Source organism: Temnothorax curvispinosus, unplaced genomic scaffold (genome assembly GCF_003070985.1).
Source record: "Temnothorax curvispinosus isolate PA1 unplaced genomic scaffold, ASM307098v1 QBEX01007090.1, whole genome shotgun sequence".
NCBI classification, from domain to species: Eukaryota; Metazoa; Arthropoda; class Insecta; order Hymenoptera; family Formicidae; genus Temnothorax; species Temnothorax curvispinosus.
Window position 1 is genome coordinate 199,570 of NW_020216870.1, and position 22,381 is coordinate 221,950.

General features: G+C 35.5%; 5 protein-coding genes across 5 annotated transcripts; 2 read left to right on the forward strand and 3 right to left on the reverse strand.

Annotated features, from left to right (window-relative positions):
* Positions 1-3,854: 3,854 nt before the first annotated feature.
* Positions 3,855-5,284, reverse strand: LOC112456702. The gene is made up of 4 exons (XM_025019427.1): positions 5,014-5,284; positions 4,758-4,926; positions 4,432-4,651; positions 3,855-4,329 (listed from the first exon to the last, which is right to left on the reverse strand). Exons 1-4 carry the CDS (start codon positions 5,115-5,117, stop codon positions 4,034-4,036), a joined length of 789 nt encoding a protein of 262 aa, XP_024875195.1. The 5' UTR covers positions 5,118-5,284; the 3' UTR covers positions 3,855-4,033.
* Positions 5,285-5,508: 224 nt separating this feature from the next.
* Positions 5,509-9,324, forward strand: LOC112456705. Its single transcript, XM_025019431.1, has 10 exons — positions 5,509-6,038; positions 6,137-6,358; positions 6,445-6,938; positions 7,026-7,200; positions 7,320-7,655; positions 7,741-7,946; positions 8,027-8,273; positions 8,377-8,616; positions 8,709-8,960; positions 9,033-9,324. The coding sequence occupies exons 1-10, from the start codon at positions 5,937-5,939 to the stop codon at positions 9,258-9,260; spliced, it is 2,502 nt and encodes an 833-aa protein (XP_024875199.1). The 5' UTR covers positions 5,509-5,936; the 3' UTR covers positions 9,261-9,324.
* Positions 9,325-11,199: 1,875 nt separating this feature from the next.
* On the reverse strand, positions 11,200-15,663 carry LOC112456706 (sialin-like). The gene is made up of 7 exons (XM_025019432.1): positions 15,361-15,663; positions 13,493-13,719; positions 12,699-12,935; positions 12,543-12,630; positions 12,253-12,473; positions 11,643-12,173; positions 11,200-11,556 (listed from the first exon to the last, which is right to left on the reverse strand). Exons 1-7 carry the CDS (start codon positions 15,506-15,508, stop codon positions 11,434-11,436), a joined length of 1,575 nt encoding a protein of 524 aa, XP_024875200.1. The 5' UTR covers positions 15,509-15,663; the 3' UTR covers positions 11,200-11,433.
* Positions 15,664-18,435: 2,772 nt separating this feature from the next.
* Positions 18,436-20,553, forward strand: LOC112456708 (transcription initiation factor TFIID subunit 7-like). The gene is made up of 7 exons (XM_025019434.1): positions 18,436-18,552; positions 18,670-18,798; positions 18,891-18,971; positions 19,053-19,419; positions 19,488-19,856; positions 20,204-20,364; positions 20,461-20,553. Exons 1-7 carry the CDS (start codon positions 18,466-18,468, stop codon positions 20,479-20,481), a joined length of 1,215 nt encoding a protein of 404 aa, XP_024875202.1. The 5' UTR covers positions 18,436-18,465; the 3' UTR covers positions 20,482-20,553.
* A 137-nt stretch (positions 20,554-20,690) lies between these two features.
* On the reverse strand, positions 20,691-22,378 carry LOC112456709 (probable trafficking protein particle complex subunit 2). Its single transcript, XM_025019435.1, has 3 exons — positions 21,623-22,378; positions 21,312-21,545; positions 20,691-20,924 (listed from the first exon to the last, which is right to left on the reverse strand). Exons 1-3 carry the CDS (start codon positions 21,710-21,712, stop codon positions 20,826-20,828), a joined length of 423 nt encoding a protein of 140 aa, XP_024875203.1. The 5' UTR covers positions 21,713-22,378; the 3' UTR covers positions 20,691-20,825.
* Between the last annotated feature and the right edge of the window lie 3 nt (positions 22,379-22,381).

The following is a 22,381-nucleotide window of genomic DNA, read 5'->3' on the forward strand; positions in this document are numbered from 1 at the left end:
GTGCGAACTGCGAATCCCGACGGCGTATCGCATCAGAATTTCCACGCGCTGTCGTCGCGGCGCCATCTGGCGTCGCGATCCGGCACTCGGCCTCATGAGAGTTGACAAGAGTCTCATTGGCCGCGTTCAGCAGACCGCCGCTCAGTAGCAATCGAACGTGATTGGCTCTTACTTTTAGAACCCACCAATCAACGCAGATTGTTGATAAGACAAAGTCAACAGTTGTGTCTGCTGAACGCGGCCATTGGGCGCGTTCAGTAGACCAAGCCGCTCAGTAGCAGTCGAACGTGAATGGCCGCGTTCAACAGACACAACTGTTGAGTTCGTCTTATCAACACTCTACGTTGATTGGTTGGTTTTAAAAGTAAGAGCCAATCACGTTCGACTGTTACTGAGCGGCGGTCTACTAAACGCGCCCATTGACTCTTACTTTTAGAACCAACCAATCAACGCAGAGTGTTGATAAGACGAACTCAACAGTTGTGTCTGCTGTTGGAAACGCGAATTAAGGCCATTGCACGTAACAAAGTTTTAGTTATAATCGTAAGGCTGTAAGGAAATAGACCAATCACAGTCGATTATTCTCCTCGCGCTTGAAGAATAATCGAGTGTGATTGGTCTATTTTCTTAAACCTTGTGTCCACGATGCTAGAACTGTGTTCGAGTTTTAGTTTAAGCCAATGAAACTGCTACTTTTCTGTAAGAGCTGCAAGTTAATTGGCTTAAACCGAAACTTGGACACAGTTCTTGCATCGTGGACACCGGGCTTTAGCATGGTACTTTGGTTCCTGCGGAACCAGTAATCCATTCGGGACAGAAAGAAGAAGAAGAAGAAGGCATGTTGCTGAAGGCGTGTTGCTACATCTCGTCGGTATGACGGGAATCAGAACCTGATTCCTGTCAACTTTAACGTTTAATATCTCGCGTCGCGGGGCAGAGCAACACTTTTTTCTGCCAGATTCTTTCATTTCGTACAAAAACGCGTCGATTGAGCATAATTTCATCGATATTTGAGGTGAAGCCCCTAAACTAAATAATTACCGTCATGCTAAAAATCGCCTATTGACATATTTTTCAAAAAATTTCTAACTGTCACCTTCAACTTCAACAGTGAAACACCAGTGGTAGGGATGGCTTGAGTGGGCTTGAGTAGGTGGAGGTGGAGGGCAAAGGGCAACCGCCTGCCATATATCCTCATCCGGCTAGTCTGCCGGTGCAGGCACGTGTCATGTATGTACATACATAGATCGAAGACCATGGACTTCACTTTGATCTATGTATGTATGTACATGGCACGTGCCTGCACCGGCCTTCATCAGCAATCAGTGTATCCCGAAAACAATCAACTACCGATTCATCAGTTCTCTAGTCCACCTCAAAGGCACCGGCCGCATATCCGAACACTTGGTAATTCGTTTGGAGATTCCAATCGAATTACCAAATGTGTTCGGATATGCTCATGCGCCCGCTCCTCAGCATGAATGTGTGTAGGAAAACTCACACTCAGGCTGAGGAGCGGACGCATGAGCATATAAAAAGATCGAATTGCTTCTTTTTTAAACGAGTGTACAGATACAGAAGATGAAGACGAATAAGTTAAACATTCTGCATATAGTTTTGAGTAAAAATAATAATTTAATAATGTTTTTACATAAATAATTGAATGTACTAATAGACGTATTTTGCAAGTAATCCAATTAAGAGAAAGTTCAAGAAAATAAAATATCGCCAATAAATGATGTTTCGGTAAAGAAAGGCGAAAAAAAAATTGTAAGTAGGTTCAAACTTGAACGAGCCGGAAGAAAGAAGTGACTTGTAAATATATGTTGAATACATATATTAAAATTAAAATTTATTTTCGCAATACATACCCGAATAAATATAAATTTTCCAAAATCACACTTCCTACTCGACATATACCTACTTTCGAGTTTTTCTAGTATCCCCGCAAACAGATATAAGATTATCAGACATTTTCCAATATTTTTTATGAGACTAGCTTTAAGGATTGAGTGGAAACTGTTTTTTATATCGATTTAAAGATTATTTGTAAATTTTGATATGTAGTATTTATCTATCTATTACAACTAAAGACTTTTCACTTGAATTCCTTGTTCCGCATATAGCAAGTCGCTATATACATTGCTGATTTACAATTTTGCACCTGCAGGGAACACCGCGTGATGTCCTCAATTTTTTATTTTTTGCTCCAAGCTAGAAAGGAATCCTATGAAAGGATGAATTATACATCGACGAGATACTAATAAAGATCGTTGACTCTGAGAAAATTTTTATTACTGTCAATAGTGTCCTGAATTCTGGAGACGCAATTAGACAGTATCGATATTGTCTGCAGCTATATCGACATAAATTTTTCAATTACCGATGCACATAATTAAAAATTAACTTATATAATGCAGTATTTAATTCTTTATTTATTATTATATATGTATACATATATTTTAATAATATAAAATATCTTGCAAAGTATTCACTTTTCGATGACTTTACCTTGATATTTTTACACATAGAATAATAACAGCAAGCGAATAATAATTTTTATATTTGCAATTTTGCAAAATTCAATGCGTCTACAAAATGCAATCAAATTAAAAAAATATATATATATTTTTACAACAATCGATTTCTTTTTATCATTTAATGTATAGAAGTATCAAGATAAAGCTATCAAAAAGTAATACTTTACAAGATATTTTAGATTTTGTACTAAAAATATCATAATAAAAAATTTAAAATCTCAGAAAAATCTTAACAAAAAAGAGCTTTCTTATAATGTTTTGAAAACGTCTTGACGAGATCTACAACTTTTATGTCGAGGAAAAAATTAAGTTCCATTTAAGAAATTAATCGCTTTTAAAATTTCTAAAAAAACGACATGTATGTACATGACGCACATTGGATTCATGTATCCCCTTCAAACCAAACAACTTTTGTCTGAAACGTTTTTCCATATCTTCTATATTTTTCAAGACATTTGCCTGGGACATTAAAAATGGGACACCCTGTATATTATCGCGAATATATATTTTTTTCAAATTCATACAAATGCCGTACATGAATGTATGTAAATAATGAGTAATCTATAGATAAAGTCATCGAAGATTTATTTATTTCATCAGAAATATTGGAAATTTATATATTTTACTTACAATTTTATTTTCAGCTCTATTAATTAGCTTGGGCATAATTTTTAGAATGTCAGAAAAAATTAATAATGGTTTTATAGATATTGAATAACCTATAGATATTGAATACCTATAAGAAAAAGAAAATAAACGTCATGCATATTGTGTTGCAACTGTAAACTAGACAATACTGCTTTTTATCGTTTAAGAGGTCACAGAGATCAGTGTAAATAATAATATATTATATATATTATTTATATATATTATATATGTTATTATATATATATATCTATTTCTATATTAATATCATGCATCTTTTATGTCACTGTGCAGTTAATAAGTGAATTAAGATTGAAAATGTATCTAATCTAATCTATCGTCTATTCTTTTTCGAAGAACTTCCTAAACTAGCCTAGTGACAGTGACTTGCACTAATGCAATAAGTTGGAGTGAGATAAGTTATGATACAAACAATCATAAAAGTTAAGGCTTTGTTTGCTAAGATACGATCACATGTAATATTTTCCTTCAAATCAACCGCTAAATTTTGAAATTTAGACTTTAAATATTCTCAAAATTGCTATTTCATTAAATATTGAAGAGTCAATTAATTAAATGACATATAAATAGTTTTTTGGACGTTTGGTAATATTAACTTTTCTAAACTAATACCAGGTTTTCCATTAACAGTTCTATATCAAGAAGAAATAATTTTTGCATGTGGTAAGCATTTATTATAATGATCACAAACATATGCATAAGCACGTGGAAAACAATAGTAAAGAGTTAATGCAAACAAACATATTTTCAGTGTATACTGTTTGAATACACAGTCATCTTTCTTCAGTCATCGCTTAATAAATCACTTAATAATCTCATCAAATGGATCATTTAACATTATTTTTCAATGTGCCCAAAATGCTTTTGAGCATGTCCACTTGATTTTTATATCGACGTATTTTTTGTCGTGCAGTTCGCATTTTTCTCGTATGTTCTGCTTGCAAGAATTTAATTCTTTTTCTCAACCGAAACATTTCTGGAGAATAATAGATGAGTTCAGGTGATACCATCGTTTCTTTGTCCACTTTAACTATTTGCTTTGGTAATGGACGTTTCTCGGATAAATCGGTAAGATCCTTAGTAACCATTGTTGCTTTATCAACTTTAGATGTTGAAGATTGTGCTAAAATAATAATAAATAATAATTATATCGGATTCAAAATATTGAAACTATCAGTACTTCTCTCAAGATAAATATAATGTGTCAATTAATAATTATTTTTACATGGAAAAATATTCGGCATTGTTGATGATGACCATATATCGATTTCTTCGGCATTTTCTATTTTTATTGGCATTAATAAATGATCTATTTTTGATGAATTATCTACTAAATCTACTTTTTGTGATACTGTTTTAACAGGATTTTCATCATTAACAGGTGGTTCTGCCACAATAAAATGTGAAAGAGGTACTGTAGATATCTGGTGTATTATGAGTCTTTTCTGAAATAAGAAATATATCCATGAATAAATAAAAAAAATAAACATTATAGTATAAAACATCTGCTCTCTATGTCGTGAGAAATAAAAAATCAATTGTTATTTATACACTGGGCAATGCATTTGGCCTAAGTCGGTTTATAAATGAACTTCTGTCAAAGTCTTTCTCTTCAAAGTGATCAGAGCAAATGCGAGCTGTCTCTGGGACAGTTGTTGATGGGATGGTTGGTCCCAAAATATCTAACCACTCTTTGCGAGTTGCAGGATTTTTGGGAAAACTAAAAAAAGACAATGTTTATAACAACTTATACTCTGAAAATAGAACATATAATATTATTATGAATATGACAAACAATTTTCGATACCTGTGAAACGAAACTTTTAATTTATTTCCGATATTATATATTCTCTTTCTCGCATTTTGACCGTCCGATCTGTTTCTGCAAGTCTGTATAAAGCACTGCACCATTTTTCACAACCATAAAAAGAGTATTTGTTAATATAATAAAAACTGTATTGCTTCTTTCGGATATAACCACACTTTGTAAGTGTTTACTATCGATGCTGATGCTGCTGCTCTGCCTGCTGCATGGCATATTTGCATCACTGCGTTTGCGCCAAATAGCCAAATAGTAGCCAATCAAAAGTAGGCACAGTTCATCTCATCTCGTCCACTTGTATATTTATATTTTAAAACGAGATAAAATTTACAAAAGTGAATAGATTTACTAGATTTCGACAAATAAAATCGTAGATACTCTAGTAGACATTTTGAATTTCTTCAGTTTTTTTTATAATTTTTACCGATCGTTTCAAAATATAACAAAATTAATATCGATCCCAGTGTGCTGAGTGTGCACTTCGGTGTTCAGCTAGCTCGAGCCGAGAGAGAGAGAGAGAGAGAGAGAGAGGGAGGGAGGGAGAGAGAGAGAAAGAGAGACTGTCCACCGATTGGTCCTCGCGGCACCGAGGGACGCAATTCGCCGATTTGAATCAGGTCGGTTTTTAAAAATGGACGCGAAGAGTCGTCCCCTATCACATGTCATCCGCTGCCTTTTACGTTCGAAAACACGTGCACTGTCAACAACGAAACGCGACATTCGCCGAGCTATGATTCTCAGTACTTTCCAGATAAACATTTCCGCCGAGTTCTGACGTCGAGCGACCGCGTTAAATTCGTGACTGCTCGATAAATTTTCAAAGGAAAACTGTCGAGCTTATACGTGACGCGTTAGCGCCTCCGACGAGGAACTTGGCGAATCTCCCTGCGAGATATTTCAGGGCGATAATGGAAAAGTATCAGCACATGAGAGCATTCATATCCGCGGCGTTGGATCACACCAAGCACCCCTGCGAAAATGTGATCTCCGCTATACAAAGGAGCCTTGGAGTAAGTATAATATGGGAGCACACATTCATGCTCGATACATTCATATCGCGTTTACATTTTGAAGAGTGCTCCTATTTATACCATTTTCTGTTTCTAAGGTAATAAGCGCGTCGCTGGACCTGAGTATATTTGATCCTGGGACGAGCATAGCCGCGGAATTCTATGTGAGCCTGTACGAGCTTATGAACTCCTTAGGATCGCGATCTACCTTGATCTGGAGCGCCGTAGATGTTTTGCAAAATGCTTGCCGGAACGTACCTGCCAGACAATCGCTCATCCATACGTATAAATTTGCTCCGATACTAGCGAGATTACTGGAGGTATGGAATTTAATCGACATTATTAGAAATATATTATACGATCAAATTAACGTGATGGATTTTTGTTCCTATATGGGTGCGTATAGGCAAATCTGACGACTGAAAAGAGGATACGAGTGCTGAAATTACTGCAAGAGTTAACATATGGAATTAAGATATCATGGCAAGAGGCTCATCTTCCGTATTTAATTTCAACGTTAACTCAATGGGTAGTACAATCAAAGGAAGAAGAGATTATCGCACTTTCTTTAGGTGTGCTGGTCAATCTGTGTTATAAAAATCTTCCGGCGGTGTATACGCTGATGCGGACCGTCAATACTAAAGCATTTATCAGAACGTTGTTGAAACTCCAAGATCATTTCAACACTAGTGTACAATGTTGCAAATTATTGATTATATTGGAGCCGACTAATACAAACATATCTGAGAAGTATATCATGGACTTTGCGTCGCTGACGTTTGCCAATCTCAGAACAGCGCTGAGACAGAAGGACGTTTTATTATTGAGACATATCGTCGACTTTTTTAACGATGTCGGACAAAACGAGCATTCGCGAAATGCACTGCTCACATATTCAAAGTAAGTCGATTAAATCAGGTTCTTACGTGACGTAATAATGGGTGGAATGTTTTAAAAATGACACATTAAATTTTCGGTATTGACTAGTTATGGCAAAGATATTGAAAATATATTGGCCACTTTGGAAGAAAACGCGGATCCAGAATGCGTCGCCCTTATGATGGAATTTTTACTGTCATTAGTGAAGCTGAAATTAACTGCCTTAACGCCTTTGTATCCCGCGTGTATAAAATCAGCTATGACATGGGTGCCTGTGGAACAAGTACGTAATCTCTACTATCGTAACTCTTATTAACATGGCAGTTCAAAACATAGTAAAAAAAAAGACAGGTACGAGAAATTAATCAGCAATTTAATCGAAGTTTCTGTTGACAAATGTAGGTATGTTCGAAAGCTTTAGCGCTCATACGGAGCGTGATAATTGATTCCCGACGCACCAAGACCTCTGCCGAAGTTTTAACGGAGCTAGATCCGTCGGTCCTTATGCTTATAACGAATCCAGAGGACAACATTAATGGGCAAAATGGGGGTCGAAACGCAGAAATGGAAATGAAGCAAGCTGAATTGATGCAGCTGTTTCAAGAAATGATTAAAACTCCTGCGCTGAAAAAGAAGATTATGAAATCCTTCAGCGAACATGCAATGCGCAAACTGTTCAGTCACGTGCTGGATAATGATTTTTCCGCTGCTGGAGATTGGACTGGGAACTTTATCCAGGTTTAATACAGAATTTAATACAAAATATGTGCAGCACGTGTTAAATATATTAGCTGTACTGAATATATATTTTCAAACTTTGCAGAATGTTTCTACCAATCTTTACATTCATGCGTTAGCCTTAACAGCAGACTTGGCAGCAAATCATTCCAACTGGTTAACACTGTATTCCGAATTGCTCAGTAGAAAACAAATGCAAATGATAATAGCGCTAGCATTATTCACCGGTGACGGAGAAGTTAAGCAGAAAGTCTTGCAGCTGACATCGTCGATTGGATTTCCACAAGAATGGTAAGCTCTTCACATGCGATAAGACGTTTATCCTAATTTAATATGTGACAGTTGTACATAAGGAATTTCTGTTTGACAAGTGTTTCCGCAGTGGCACTTTGCATGAAAGAATTAGAACCGTTGATATTAGTTCAAAGTACTAATAGCAACATACTGGAAGTCACAAATAAAGTATCCTTGAGTTACGCCGGGAATGAACTGGCGCCGTTATTTTCCATTGCACAAGAAGAGCGCCTCGATGCATTCTTAGCTAAGCTCAAATCGACTTTCGAATCGAATCAAAGTGATATTTCAACGTCTGCAGTAATGGAATTATATGAATATAAGGTGAAAAAAATTATGCACATATATGTATGATATAATATATGTATTTTTATATTTACAGTGCAGCTTGATATTATTTATTGTGTTGTAACTAACTCCTTTAAAGTTAGCAGCAATGAGACATTCTGAAAGGGCGTGGCAATCAAGTTTAGAAGCAGCGAATAATCATGCTACTAGTCTCCAACACAGATTAGCGCAAGTAGTAGCTGAATCTAGTAGATTACATCAGTTATTGTTTGACACTCAACAATGTTTGGAAGGAATTAAAGTTGAAAAGTCTGCATTAGCGGGAAAGCTTAGCGAAATGGAAGATCAATCCAAGAAAGCGCTTCTTATAAAAAAACAAGTTAGTATTTATCATGAATGTATGAGATATGCAGCTCTAAGAAAGATTTTTATAGTAGTTTTTATACTATTGCATTTTTGCTGCATTTCTAGGAGATTGAATCCTTGAAAAAAATTGTGATAGAGAAGTCGACAAATGTGGAGAATCTAAATGAAAAACTAATACAATGTACAAAAGAATTAGAAGCTTGTAACAATCAAATTGATATATTAAGCAAAAAAGTCAAAGAATTAGATAATGAACGTTTAGCCGCCGAAGCAAAGGCTATGGACATGGGCAATAAAAATCACGAATTAAGTAAACTTTTACAAAAGGTTAAAGAATCTCTTAGCAAGAAAGAACAGGTACAGTAATTCTTTGTATATTTTTGACAAAAAAAGTTTTAAGCAAATTCTATTATATTTCATATATTGTAGATCTTAGAGGAAAAGAGTGCGGAGATAGAAACAAATCAAAGCGATATATCTGCGCTTAAGCAAGAAAATCAACAAATGACACATATGCTACAAACATATGAGCAAACTATATCGGAAAAGGAAAGGAATATTCAAAGAATGAAAGGGGAATTGAAAGAATTGAGTCGCATGCGAGATATGATCTTTGAACTTACTGCTAAAAACAAAGACGATATAAATTCAAGTTAGCAATCCTTTCATTTTAGAATTATTAATAAATATGGGAAATGTAAATGAATTGATCAATATAAATTTCTATTCTTATCTACATTTTTATGTGAATGTATCTATCAATTTATTCTTAATTATGTTTTAATTTCTATTTGCTACATAAAATAAAAAACAGATGTTTTGAAGTGTTCTTGCTTTAGGAAAATTACAAAAACGGCACAGTGTATGCTTTAACATAACAAAATTTATTGAAGATATGTGATATATGATCAGAAAATTTATATATAAATAATTATATCATTATTGTACAAATATCCATTGCTTATTCAACATGATCATTATATTTCAAGAAAATTTCTTGTATAATAAATATTGCACATGAGACAACTATTATATTTTTATCGTAAATTAAAACACAAATATATCATTTTGCATACCAGTATGCACATGAACATATTTATGCATATATTAAACATATTAAACATAAAACATATTATTGCTAATATGTTAAACATATTGTTAAGTAGATTAAAAATGTACATGCATAGAATGTGGGTTACTTTTCTGTCATGTTAGATGTAATCGCTAACGATTTCTACTTATTTCATATCGAAATACTTAAAGCAAAATTTCTGTGAATAATTATATATCCTGCTGTTTTGAATGACAAAATCACTTCTTTGCCTCCATATATCATTTTTATATATACTTTACTATCAGACATTTATACATCAATGATATATTAATACTGTTACAATTTCACTTACATCAAGGAGAAGCCTTACTTCTTACTTTCCCCTTTGGCATTATAAAATAATTAATACTTTTGTTTTTTAAAGCCATGAATTAATATTAAAATATTTAGAGATAATAACAAATATCTTATTAAATTATAAATAGAAAATATTTATATACTGTTTTTAATAACATTGCTAATAATTTTAATTGCTTTTTTTCTAGTTTATCATCCATATACATGATTCTTATCAAATATAATAATAAAAAAGAGGTGTATATATATATATATGTTTTGAACGGCAAAGTTTTTGGTCTACTGTATATACTGTTGCGTGTGATATATATATATATATATATATATATATATATATATATATATATATATATATATTCTATCTATAAAATTAAATGCTGTTTTATACCCATAATCAGGATGTCTATAACTGGTACAAGAAGAGATTCTATATGTAAAAATAAATCAAAGGAGTAGAATATAATATTTTCGTACAACTTTATTTTTAAGAAAATTCATATTAAAATTAAAAATTCAACATCTGTACTTTTCTTGAATGATTTCCCATGATCGATCTTATATCATATAAATTATCAAACTGTCTCAAAAGCAACTATGCAAACATGCATAAAAAAATACAAAATTTTATCGAAAAAATAAAAATAATCTCAATATTTTCTACATGATCTCTTAAGTAACTTATCGCTTTATTAAAAATGGAATGTTACACTTTTTTATTTATTATCGTTATTTATTAATAATATTATTATTATTTATTAATATTTATTATCGTTATTTATTAATAATCGTTAAAATGAGTTCAGCATTATGTGCGTAGTGTCGTCGCTAATCATCCATGTTTAAAAAGTATAAGAATATTAATTTTCCTATAATTTTTCTTTAAAGTCATTTCTTCAAAAACAAAGTCCTGAAAACATTTTACTCTACACTTTTGATTTACTATATACAATTATTTTTTCTGTACCATTGGACACCCTGTATATCACATCAATATCAGCGATTTTACTTAATTTCATTTTTTCATGGAATTGCAGACCTTTTTATGTATCCAGACAAGATATAGCTGGATCAATAAAATGGTGAAGCAAAATGGGGAGTTGAAAAATATGTTACTCAATCCCAGTTATCTGATGCAAAAGCCAGTCGGCGACATCTATCTCCTTTGTGTGTCAGTAATAAACTTGATAATACTGAAATTTGATTCATTTGTCATTGCATGTATCGCTCAACGATAAATACAATTATAATTTTAGAAAAGCCATGAAAATAAATTATTTTTCAAAATAATAATGAATGATAAATACATATCAAATTATGTAAAACTGGCCAGCCAAATTAAAATGTACTATGTGCAACATGATTAAAAAGTATATTATTTTCCACATTTAATATCGTTAAACTTCTAACGCGGCATTGTCATCAACTGCCGCCCTTGCTCCACGGCTGCTCAGTTGCGGACGCGAACATCAAATAGAAGCAATTAGTAACCACATTTATTCCCGCTGCCATCCAGAAGACTATATGCCAGCGTGCGAGGGTTTCCTGTAATGCAAGAGAAAAAAAAACAACATATGTACATCTGCAGCCTAATGAACGTTTGAAACGAGGAATGCGACGAATATACTAACATGTCCCTGTATTATACTGCCGATAACATACGGTGCCAAGAAACCACACGCATTGGCCGCGGCGTTCGTCAATCCATACAGGGTACCCGCGTAACGTGGTGCCAATGCGATGTGATTCATCTGATTTCCGGCATACACCGCGCCTTGAAGAGATCCCAGCATGGTGAGCATCAGCATCACCATTCTACGATTGCATCCGGCCCAGATAACACCGACAAAACCGAGACTGGGCCCCACCGAGGCCACCGTGTTCCATAGTTTGAATGAAGCCAGAGGTGAGATCAAACGACGAGCGAGGAGCATGTCCGCGAACATCGAGATAAGAAGACCCATCAGCCAAGCGCTCAAATACGGAAACGTTGAGAAAACTGCGTTCTGCTGTATATTAAAATTCAAAATTTTGTCCATATACGTCGGCAGGTCGGTCAGAAGAGTGTAGAAGGCCCAGGCCTGGCCGCACTGCGTAATAGTAATAGCCCACATAGGTAGAGAGGTAAAGACGGACAGCCAAGGTACTCCTGGGTCATCGTCCTGTTGTTTAAATTATTCGATCATTAAGTCAAACACGATAACTTCGCGGAAACATTTACGTATTAAATATAATACTGACCTCGTTCTTTTTTTCGACGCTAGCTTCGATATACGCCTTTTCGGCAGGATCGATGCTCACGTGTAGCGATGGAGTATCGTAAATGTATATCAACCAGAATATGTACCACACGAGACCGAGACTACCGAACAAATAAAATGCAAGGGGCCAACCGTTCCACAATTCTAAGGAACATAGCCAGCCGCTCACTGGTAATGAGACGACAGTTCCAAAATTCGCACCTGAAAAAAGTATTGTAAGTATCCCTGAGCATTCTTTTTATCCATCATAAGGCAAAACAAGCAAATTACCTGCGTATACTGTAGCAGCAAATCGACTTCTCTCTAACGGGGGTACCCAATGTGCCAGCATACTGTGCATCGCAGGAAACGTTACTCCCTACGTATCATACGAAGAAATATTAATAATTTCTATACAGACATATGTTATGAAAACAGAACATTTACCTCAGTAAATCCTTCCGCAACTCGTACAACCAAAAATGGTACCAGACCCCAATACGCGGCGAATGGGCTTATCACGGTCAGAATAGCGGTCAGAAATACTCCCAGACCATAAACTAACTTGCCGCCCATTTTCTCAGCCATTCTACCACCCGGAACATTTGTAGTTACATAGCCGAGAAAGAATGCGCCTAATATAATGCCTTGAGTCTTTTCATCCCAAGCAAATTCTCCCGCGCTCTGAAATAACATTGAAATTAATTTCAAAATGTAAAATAATAAAAAAAATGTTACAATATACGAATTTGCCCTGAGAAAAGACTTGATTAAAAAGTTGTGCCACATATTTAAGATACCTACTGCAAATTAAAATAATATTTAGACACATTTCTCTTGTTCGAATACTAAGAAAAGAAATTTTTTTAGTCTTAAATGATATATTTGACGATATTAATGTTTAACGAAATAAATTAAGAAATAACGGAAAAGTTATAACAGGTTTATAATTAGTTTCATTATTTAGTTTGTATACTATCTCAAATCTTAGAATTCTGACAAATTTTGTGACAAATGTTGAGGTACTATTGAGATAAATCCATATCATCATATATTAACACAAAGAAGAAACAGTATAGTGTTACATTTATGTTTCAGCATGATAAGTTTGAATGACTAACACTATGTGTGATAACTCATATCTAATGACATAATAACAAGAGAATAATACAAGAGGCATAAAGGTAATGTAATATATGAAGATTCAGAGAACTACTTGAAGAAAACAATGATCGAATTACCGGTACGAAAGTCAGGTTTATCTTGGGTGTATACTTAGGACAAACGTCACTAGTATCGTTATCATCGGTGTGCGGAATCGCTGACTGGTTAACCATGGAGACAATGGCTACCGATAAATTGACCCTCATAGCATATACAAGGGCGAAGCCAAGAAAGCCCAGGGCACCGAGAGTATGACGCGCTTTTATCCATGAAGTGGTATCTGGCGGAATCTGCGATGTGTTAACTGAAAGAATATTACATTATGAGCATACTTATATTGTCAATAGAGAAGTTGAAATATATTATGAACAGTCTTAAAAAAGAATAGAAGATCTTGAGTTATGTAATTCAGTTCTTGGTTGTTCTAGAAACATTAGAGAACATTAATCTATGCTAAAGAAAATCATTAGCGGATCATGACGCCGATAATGGGGAGTGTTTCGGTACAATTATTTGGTCTGATATTCTTTTTTTAGTATCACGCTTAGCTTTTACTCCAGGATGAGAAAGTGGTAAAATTTCTGATCCCTCTTTTAACATTTAGAGCCGATTTCACAGTCTCCGATTAATGTGATCTTCCGATTAAACTCACTCTGCATCTCTTTCTAACTGTCTCCCTAGAAAGAGACGAAGGGTGAGTTTAATCGGAGGATCAAGTTAATCGGAGACTGTGAAATCGGCCCTTAATGCATTTTTTCTCTATATTTTTTAAACAGACCTATAGCAAAGATAATTTTTGTGGAAGGGGGTATTTTGGTGTTAAAAGGATTCATCAGTGAACAAGATTAAATCTTTTATATGATTTAGATGATTTGAGACGATATTTATTATAAAGCTATCAAACAGATCTGTCCATATTATTAATTTCTTGAGGCTCCTGCTGCCTCGATTGCCAAGTAAACCAAAGTAAACGCCACACAGTGTCACACCTGGCAAAATTATGAACTAAAAAGCGTGAAAACTGATATAAAAGAAGCTAAATTATTCTCGCGATATACCGCGTTTTTTGTTTTAATTTTTATATTTAAAATTTTATATATATTTAAAATAATCATAGTGTTAAAATACACCGAAGACTCTTATTTTGTTATAATTTAATATGTGAAAGCAAATATTTTTTCATTTCAATTCGGCAACTACCAACTTGTTCTCGTCTTTGATTAAGCACAATTCAATTCGACATGTGGATTATCCAATCAAAAGGGGAGTTTTCGGTATATTTTACAAGTCTATTCTATCGATTACAAACGCTATCTTATTGCGATACATTTTTATTTTAATGTAACGTCGCAAAAATTTTCATGTTTTTCTCGTTTCTGATGTCATCAATCCGAGATGACTGCAGTGAGCGAACAGAGAAGCCTTAAAAACTTTCAAAAACAGATCTGCCCAAAACACGCGTGACCAAAACTTTAACAGCGAATGCATTGCAACTTCACAATCACTAACATTCTTAAATATTAATTTAATATTTCCAAGGCAATAATCAATTATTCATCTCCCTGCTGTTCCGCCAAAACAGTAAGGCAAAAAAAAAAGTAGCGACATAACTCAGCATAAAATAAATCTGACGTATTCGCGTTTATGACGTCTCTCGCGAGGGGCGGAGGTGGAAAGAGAGGTCGCGAGATTGACGCTAATAGATAACAAGACAGTTTCCACTTCCGCGATATAACTCGCGAACATCTGCGACGCCTCGTCCTGCCGTTATCGTCCCTTTGTTTTCAAACAATGCGACATCGATTGTCCCGCGCGCGCGGGCGGGGGAAAACTAATTACACGAACGCACTTACGTGAACGGGGACAACGATATACGCGACGACGGCGACGGTCGCGGAGACGCGGACGATAGGAACGCGGATGTTCGCGGTAGTCGGGATAATACCTGGCTCCAGAGAATCGTTGACGCACAGCGGCTGATCGTCCCTGGAGACGCTCGGATCCAGGACTTCCATGACGCCGTTCCCGAGAGTCGTCCCGCTCTTGTACAGCGATCCCGCACTTTCACGATGACTCACTGCCGCGCCAGGCATAGGAAGTCGCGTTTTTGTTCCGCTCCCTCCAGCGCGTCCGCGCGGTAACAGGTCGTTACGGCCGCGTTACGCCCGGAGCTCGGATGACTCGGATCTCGGATCCGCTGTCAGTGCCGTCACTGCCGTCAGCCTGTCTGTCCAGCCCTGTCACTCGCCCGCGCGGGCCGCGGAGTACACTGTACAGTGACCAGTATATGTATATGTATGTACATACATACAATACATGTATATATGCAGTATACATTCGAGATGGTGGGATTGGTGGGAACGAATCCTGGACATGCGCACCAGCGCGAGCGTAGCAGACGAACGCGGTCTCGGAGCATATGGAGAATATAAGGCCGAGTTGACCAGAGTTGACCTGAGGGTCGATTGGGGTCGATTGTGTATCTTGGATCGAGGTGAAAATTACAAAAGTGCGAAGAAATTCACTAGAGTATCTACAATTTTATTTGTCGAAATCTAGTAAATCTGTTTACTTTTGTAATTTTCACCTCGTTTTTTAAGATAGATACGTATTGTAATTGACATTTGATTGACATTTTATTAAAAAAATTTTAGCGAAGATAATCTACGCTTGGCTCTTATTGCCTAATCGAGTTTAATATTTTATATACTGAGCCTTTAGAGATATATTAAGATATATAATTGATTCTCTGGTTAAATCGCCCCGAGCTTCGAAATAATTTATATATATATTGACGTCACTTCGTGGTAAATCGAGCAATATTGATTAGGAAAGAGCGGTTAGCCTCGGACATTTTAGTATCATCAACACTAAAAAGGGCCAATATCGAGTCTCCGATTAACGTGATCCTCCGATTAAACTCACTCTGCATCTCTTTCTAACTGTCCTCCTAGAAAGAGATGAAGAGTGAGTTTAATCGGAGGATCAAGTTAATCAGAGACTGTGATCCTTCGATTAAACTCACTCTTCATCTCTTTCTAACTTTCCCCCTTATGTTTATTTTTATCAATGTAAATTAATTTTAATCTCGGTTTAATTTACTTTTTATCTCTCTTCTAAGAATTAAAAAAAGATAAAACGTAAGTTAAACCGAGATTAAGGTTAATTTACATTGATAAAAATAATTAAATAAACATAAGGAGGAAAGTTAGAAAGAGATGAAGAGTGAGTTTAATCGAAGGATCAAGTTAGTCGGAGACGGTGAAATCGGCCCAGTTGTTCTAACTTGTTGGTAAACTAATTAAAGGCCATTGTACGTAACAAAATTTAGGCCGTAAGGAAATTGAACAATCACAGTCGATTATATCCTCCTCGCAGTCGAAAAATAATCTGTTATGGGTCAATTTTCCTACGGCCTTCCGACTATTATAAATTTTGTTAAGTGTAATATATAGTCTTTAATAGTTAAATCATATGTCCATCTTTGTCTAATTTGAAGGGAAAACAAAGACATATATATAAAATGTTAATATATAATACTAACATTGTATATAATATACTAATATACTGAGAGAGTGTCTCATTTTAATTTGAACAGTCAGATATCTCGATATCACGTTTCAGGTAGCACATTATATTCGTTTCAGAAATGTTTGTTTGAAACGTTTCATAACCGGTTTCTAAAGAAACGTTTGTTATGAGTTAAAATATCCTCGATAAACGTTTAAAAAAATGTTTCTTTTAAAAAACGTTCTTGTTCTTTATCTAGGAAAAGATAAAAAACACTTAATTTCAACTGTTTCTTTATGTGATATGTCGTGTGTATGTACGTACACAGCAACGCGTCCGCCCGACTCGACTATGGCTTCGTTTATCGGCGTTTCTTTTCGTTTATTCTGATCCTTATAATGGCAGAGATAATAATATCGTAAGCTCGCGCATTTGGTCATTTGACCTTCGGCGACCTAATATATACATATATATATATTATATGTAATTGGGTCATATATATACTATGTTTACGCGAGCGTTACTTCTGTAGTAACTTACGCCGATAATTCACTAATTTATGCGGAGTAAATTATCGTAAAAGTTACTACAAAATCCCGTTTACGCAAAGAAATTATCATAACAAAAGTATAACGCTCGCGTAAACGTAGTAATACGCGTTGAACTCGTAATGGAGAATGGTTACAAACGTATATAGTTTGTAAATGGTATATTGCTATTAAAAAAATTAAGTTGACCTTCATTTGATGATAACGCCTTTACCCAAGGTCAAATTTTTTAAATTAAAAGATGTCCCCCATACAACTTTTGTCTGGAACATTTTTCTCTAAAATTACGCGATAGCGTTATATTTGACTGGTTCAAATTAAAATGAGACACTAATACTATTGTAATATCTATAATAACATACTAAATATAATAATGCTAATTTTTTATTTAATTTATTAATTTTCAAAAACTATATTTAAACAATTTTTTATAATAATGTATACATATGCTATATCTTTCAAGTCTACTTTGGTCTATATAGTAATTAGTAGAATTCAGAATATATATGTATAATTAACTCTACTTATAAATTTATGCCGCATATATGCCGCTTATACTTTGATGCGTATAAGTATTTTAATATTTTTCTTCTCAGAATCTTTTTTACGACCCAAGAATACACAAAATTTGAAAAAATGAAAAGGAATCGGGGACGGGGGGAGAACGTTATACTACATATTTGCTGTTCTTTCCACTATATGATATTAATAAAATTATTAATAAAATCTGTCGTCAATTCTGAATTTATTATTTATATAATATTTATATTCGTATATATTGTTTTCCTTCCCATCCATAAATGCTATTATCGACATCCCTGGAAACGTTTCTCAAAAGTTTATCGTTTACGCCACCAAAACTGAATAGCGCTGGTCACGCGCTGGTGTTCAGTTTCAGTGTTGGTGTTGTCCGTTTAATAAACAGCAATAAACAGTTCGTATTTCGTTTTCGTGGTGATTTCAGTCGTTTATCGCGTAAAAATCCGAAGAAAATGAATCGCCATCCGAATACTGACTACAAAAATCGCAATGACCTGCAGGTTGAATTAGAGAGTCAGTTTATTATGCGGTTACCGCCGGTATGTTTCCTATATTATGCTATCTTGTAATCCGATTTGAACTTAACCTAGTCAGAGATCACATAGACGAATTAAAGAATCGGAAATAATATATATACTGAATTAATTCTCTTTAAGGAACCCGCCAAAGTACTGAGGGAAGCCTTACGCAGTACTTTGCCTTTAAAAGATAGATTTACTATAAAACTGGAAAACGATATGCGTTACGGTGAGGTTAGGATTGACCACTGGTTACTCCATACTAAGGTAAATTTTGCTGCATCATGCTGTTCAATTTAAATCGCCGGATAAAAATCGATCACGAAGACGAATTTGTACATTTGATCAATTTTGCTTAGGTTGTGGACCTGCCGACGATAGTGGAATCCTTAAAAACCATCGATAACAAAAGCTTTTATAAAACTGCCGATATATGCCAGGTAAAAATGGAAAGAACGTTATTAGATAATATAGAAAACGAAGAGCTTATATTACATTATTTTCCTGCAACGCTTCTTCAGATGCTATTATGTAAAGAGGAGGACGATCATACCGCGACAGATGAGGAATCTCCTGTTAAGCAGAAGAAGAAGGATCCAAACAAGGTCGACAAGAAGTTCCTTTGGCCTCATGGTATAACACCGCCCGCTAAAAACGTGAGACGCAGGAGATTTAGAAAAACTTTGAAGAAGAAGTACGTAGAGGCGCCGGAGATCGAGAAGGAGGTTAAACGTCTGTTGCGAGTGGACAATGACGCTGTTAACGTTAAGTGGGAAGTGATATGCGAAGATGAAGATACGTCGAAACCCAGCAAAGTCTCATCGTCTGGCACAGTTAAGACTAAACGGGAGAGTATGAATGGGAACACATCTCAAAGTCTGGATGTTGGTGAGTGTTGGTTTAGATAAAGTTTATAGATATAGGAATTATGTGCTTTATATGGGTTTGTATTTCAGCTGAACACGATATATTTGGCGAGCCCGTGAGCGACAGCGAAGACGACGACGAAGAGGCGAACATAAACGTGATGGAGCTAGACGAGAACAGCCGACTTTCGGTGGACAGTAGAGTTTCCGACTCCAATTCTATGCAAGCCGCGTATTCGGAGAGGTCGAGTAATAACGCGACGACGAGCAGTGGACTAGTTACCGAGTTCAGTAAAGATATGTTCCACAATGATAACAACGGCGATATGGAAACCGAGAAGCTGCAGGGCGAGAGTACTCCGCCAAAAGTTCCCAAATTGGAGCAATTTCATTCGGAATATATTATTCCAGATGATATTGCTCCTGATTACATTGAATCACCTCCATCGATATCTAAAGGTAATTTTAATCCGAGAATGGGCGCTGGAACTACTTAAACAGCCCAGGGTCTAAAAAAAGCTCACGTCACGGTAATTTTAATGTGCTTCTTTCGTTTTATAAATGTTTTTTTGGTTTTTCCTTACTCTTTTCGGAATATGTTGAGTAAATCTATATACATATTGTTCTCAAATACTGATAAATTGTAGACCAATCCAAAATATGCAATATGTAATTAATAACAATGACTTTTAATTGGGGTGTAAAAGTAGCCTCAGGTGACCGTTCATGAGGAAAAAAGCCGGTTTTCGGGTTAAATAAGCGGTGTTTCCACTTCTCCTTAACTTTGTTTACTTAAAAACATCCAGGTTCTCGTCTCGCTACTCTTCACGCGGAATTGGCGGAATTGCAGCAAAGAAGGCAGCAACAGGAGGTCGAAATAGCTAATATTGAAAACTTCAAACTGAAGCAACGGTTCCAGGAGATCTTGGATAATTTGTTGACTCAAGAAATGCAGAAATTACAAGAGGTATAACAAATAATGACCTGCATATTGTATTTTGTTTTATTTGCCAATTATTTTGACTTGCAATATATATATATTATGTTCTTTTTGATATTTCAGATAAGAGATCTGAATCCGTGATCGGAATAGAAAATGCAGCAAGAGTTTTATGCATTATATGTATAAAAAAGCAGTTAATATATTATATAAGACAAGTTTTTTTTTATATAGCAATTTTTATATAAACAATTCAACAATTACACAGTGCAATTAACTTACACATATACATTGTACAAAATCAAAATATGAATAATCACTTTTTTTTCTAATATATGCCTTGATACTGGAGCTAATGGAAAAAAAATTCATCACCTTTATTTCTAATGCTTGTTAACAGTACACATTTTGTGGCATACAAATGTTGAATAAAGTAAAGAGAAGCAAATTATAAACATCCCTACTTTTGTTAACAGCAATCGTTACGTTCACGAAGATAAATATTTTCTGCCGTACAACTGTGCCTTTTTCTCAAACCCCAGAGACTTGATAGGAGTGTTGAGCTTGTAAAATGGATTCATCGAATACTGAAACAGAGAAGCAGTCATGAGCATCTCTCTTATAAAGTTGTTGATGCGGCGTCACACAATCAAACATCAATCAATCAATAAACCTACAATATCATTTTTTTTCGTAATTTATTGCAATATACCCGTAGGGTTCGCAATCTACTACCAATACTATCCTTCTCCTCTCACTTTAACCCTTTGGACCAATGGGTTAACGTCTCTTTCCGAAAGACCGAGCCCAGTTTTCTCCGCACAAGGGCCTCAATCTTGCACGGAGGGGCGCAGCTTTCGGAAAAACATTCCATGGCTCTAGTGGACTCGAACCTGGTTCCTCAGATTACGAATCTGGCGCTCTACTAGACCACACTGCCGCCCAACCTACAATATCATATAAATAAATATTACCTTTATATAGGTCTCGTACATTTCGTTGAAAAAGTTTTTGATCCCGTCCTCGTTCTTGCTGTCGTGCACCATGACGAATCGAATGTGGGTCGCCGTCACGAACGCGCTGACGAACCACTGATTAAATTTATCCACGACTTTCAAATGCATGTTCGTCGTTTTCCACGTGTGCTCGTCGACGAGGTCGAGCGCCGCGTGGGCGATGAATTGATTCAAATGCGAGTGGTCCTCCTTCTGAAACAGAAGAGCAAGGGGTGGTCAACGACGGAGTCGATGCGGAGTCGCGGAACTTAACCTAAAAACGAACGGACCTTCGCGTCCTTCCCGGCATTGTTGAATTCTATCTCGAACAGCGGGTTGTCGGCGTGGCCGACGATCGCGAAATAGTAATTCGCGGTCATCGCGAAACGACAAACGGTCGCGTCGTTACCGCGATGTGTGACTTTTGTCCGTCAACATCGGTCTTCCGCGCACTGCCGCGCACGGCGCTGCCATATTGATTTCGTCTCGAATATTTCGATAGGTTCGAAACGTCAAACGTCGCGGGTCGCGATTCGAAAAGTTTTCAGTCGTCGCGATACGATTAAAAAACAGTTGAAAAAATATATAAGTCGGAAAATGGAACATCAATTGCGTGTTCGAAAAAGATGACTTCGAAAATTGAAAATCGCCTATTAAATTTATGCATTTTCAGCTTTAATTCTGGTTTCTGCGATAAACTGTACGCATATAAACTTTTTTAAGATAATATTCGATTACATCAAATATATTCTAACCTAAATTTGAAATAAAACACGCAATTCTCGCTTACAGAGAACTAGTTTGTCCTCATCTAGTCGGTAAGGCGGACACCTAACCTCAAAAAGCATTTACTTTTGATGTATTATCATTATCGCCTTTTTAATGTCGAATAATGATTTTTATTATTATTTTTTGTATTCTAAGATACATAAAGTTTGTTTAAATTCACACGGAATGCTTTATTCAGAAAATTATCCCAATTTCAATCTGCGCCGTTATTATTTCTCTTTATCAGACTTCAGGGTTTCAGAGTCGAATTTCAAATTCGT

What these genes read in the sequence shown, in the direction of transcription:
- LOC112456708 (XM_025019434.1), top strand. Translation starts at nt 18,466, where the DNA reads ATGAATCGCCATCCGAATACTGACTACAAAAATCGCAATGACCTGCAG. An exon ending in ACTGGTTACTCCATACTAAG is followed by an intron (nt 18,799 to 18,890) that starts GTAAATTTTGCT and finishes AATTTTGCTTAG; the next exon opens with GTTGTGGACCTGCCGACGAT. An exon ending in AAATGCAGAAATTACAAGAG is followed by an intron (nt 20,365 to 20,460) that starts GTATAACAAATA and finishes TTGATATTTCAG; the next exon opens with ATAAGAGATCTGAATCCGTG.
- LOC112456709 (XM_025019435.1), bottom strand. Translation starts at nt 21,712, where the DNA reads ATGACCGCGAATTACTATTTCGCGATCGTCGGCCACGCCGACAACCCG. An exon ending in ATGCCGGGAAGGACGCGAAG is followed by an intron (nt 21,546 to 21,622) that starts GTCCGTTCGTTT and finishes CTTCTGTTTCAG; the next exon opens with AAGGAGGACCACTCGCATTT. An exon ending in TGTACGAGACCTATATAAAG is followed by an intron (nt 20,925 to 21,311) that starts GTAATATTTATT and finishes TCTCTGTTTCAG; the next exon opens with TATTCGATGAATCCATTTTA.
- LOC112456706 (XM_025019432.1), bottom strand. Translation starts at nt 15,508, where the DNA reads ATGCCTGGCGCGGCAGTGAGTCATCGTGAAAGTGCGGGATCGCTGTAC. An exon ending in CAACGATTCTCTGGAGCCAG is followed by an intron (nt 13,720 to 15,360) that starts GTATTATCCCGA and finishes ATATTCTTTCAG; the next exon opens with TTAACACATCGCAGATTCCG. An exon ending in GCGTCGAAAAAAAGAACGAG is followed by an intron (nt 12,174 to 12,252) that starts GTCAGTATTATA and finishes TTTAAACAACAG; the next exon opens with GACGATGACCCAGGAGTACC.
- LOC112456702 (XM_025019427.1), bottom strand. Translation starts at nt 5,117, where the DNA reads ATGGTGCAGTGCTTTATACAGACTTGCAGAAACAGATCGGACGGTCAA. An exon ending in TTAAAAGTTTCGTTTCACAG is followed by an intron (nt 4,927 to 5,013) that starts GTATCGAAAATT and finishes GTCTTTTTTTAG; the next exon opens with TTTTCCCAAAAATCCTGCAA. An exon ending in AATGCCGAATATTTTTCCAT is followed by an intron (nt 4,330 to 4,431) that starts GTAAAAATAATT and finishes TTATTATTTTAG; the next exon opens with CACAATCTTCAACATCTAAA.
- LOC112456705 (XM_025019431.1), top strand. Translation starts at nt 5,937, where the DNA reads ATGGAAAAGTATCAGCACATGAGAGCATTCATATCCGCGGCGTTGGAT. An exon ending in GCACTGCTCACATATTCAAA is followed by an intron (nt 6,939 to 7,025) that starts GTAAGTCGATTA and finishes GGTATTGACTAG; the next exon opens with TTATGGCAAAGATATTGAAA. An exon ending in GGACTGGGAACTTTATCCAG is followed by an intron (nt 7,656 to 7,740) that starts GTTTAATACAGA and finishes CAAACTTTGCAG; the next exon opens with AATGTTTCTACCAATCTTTA.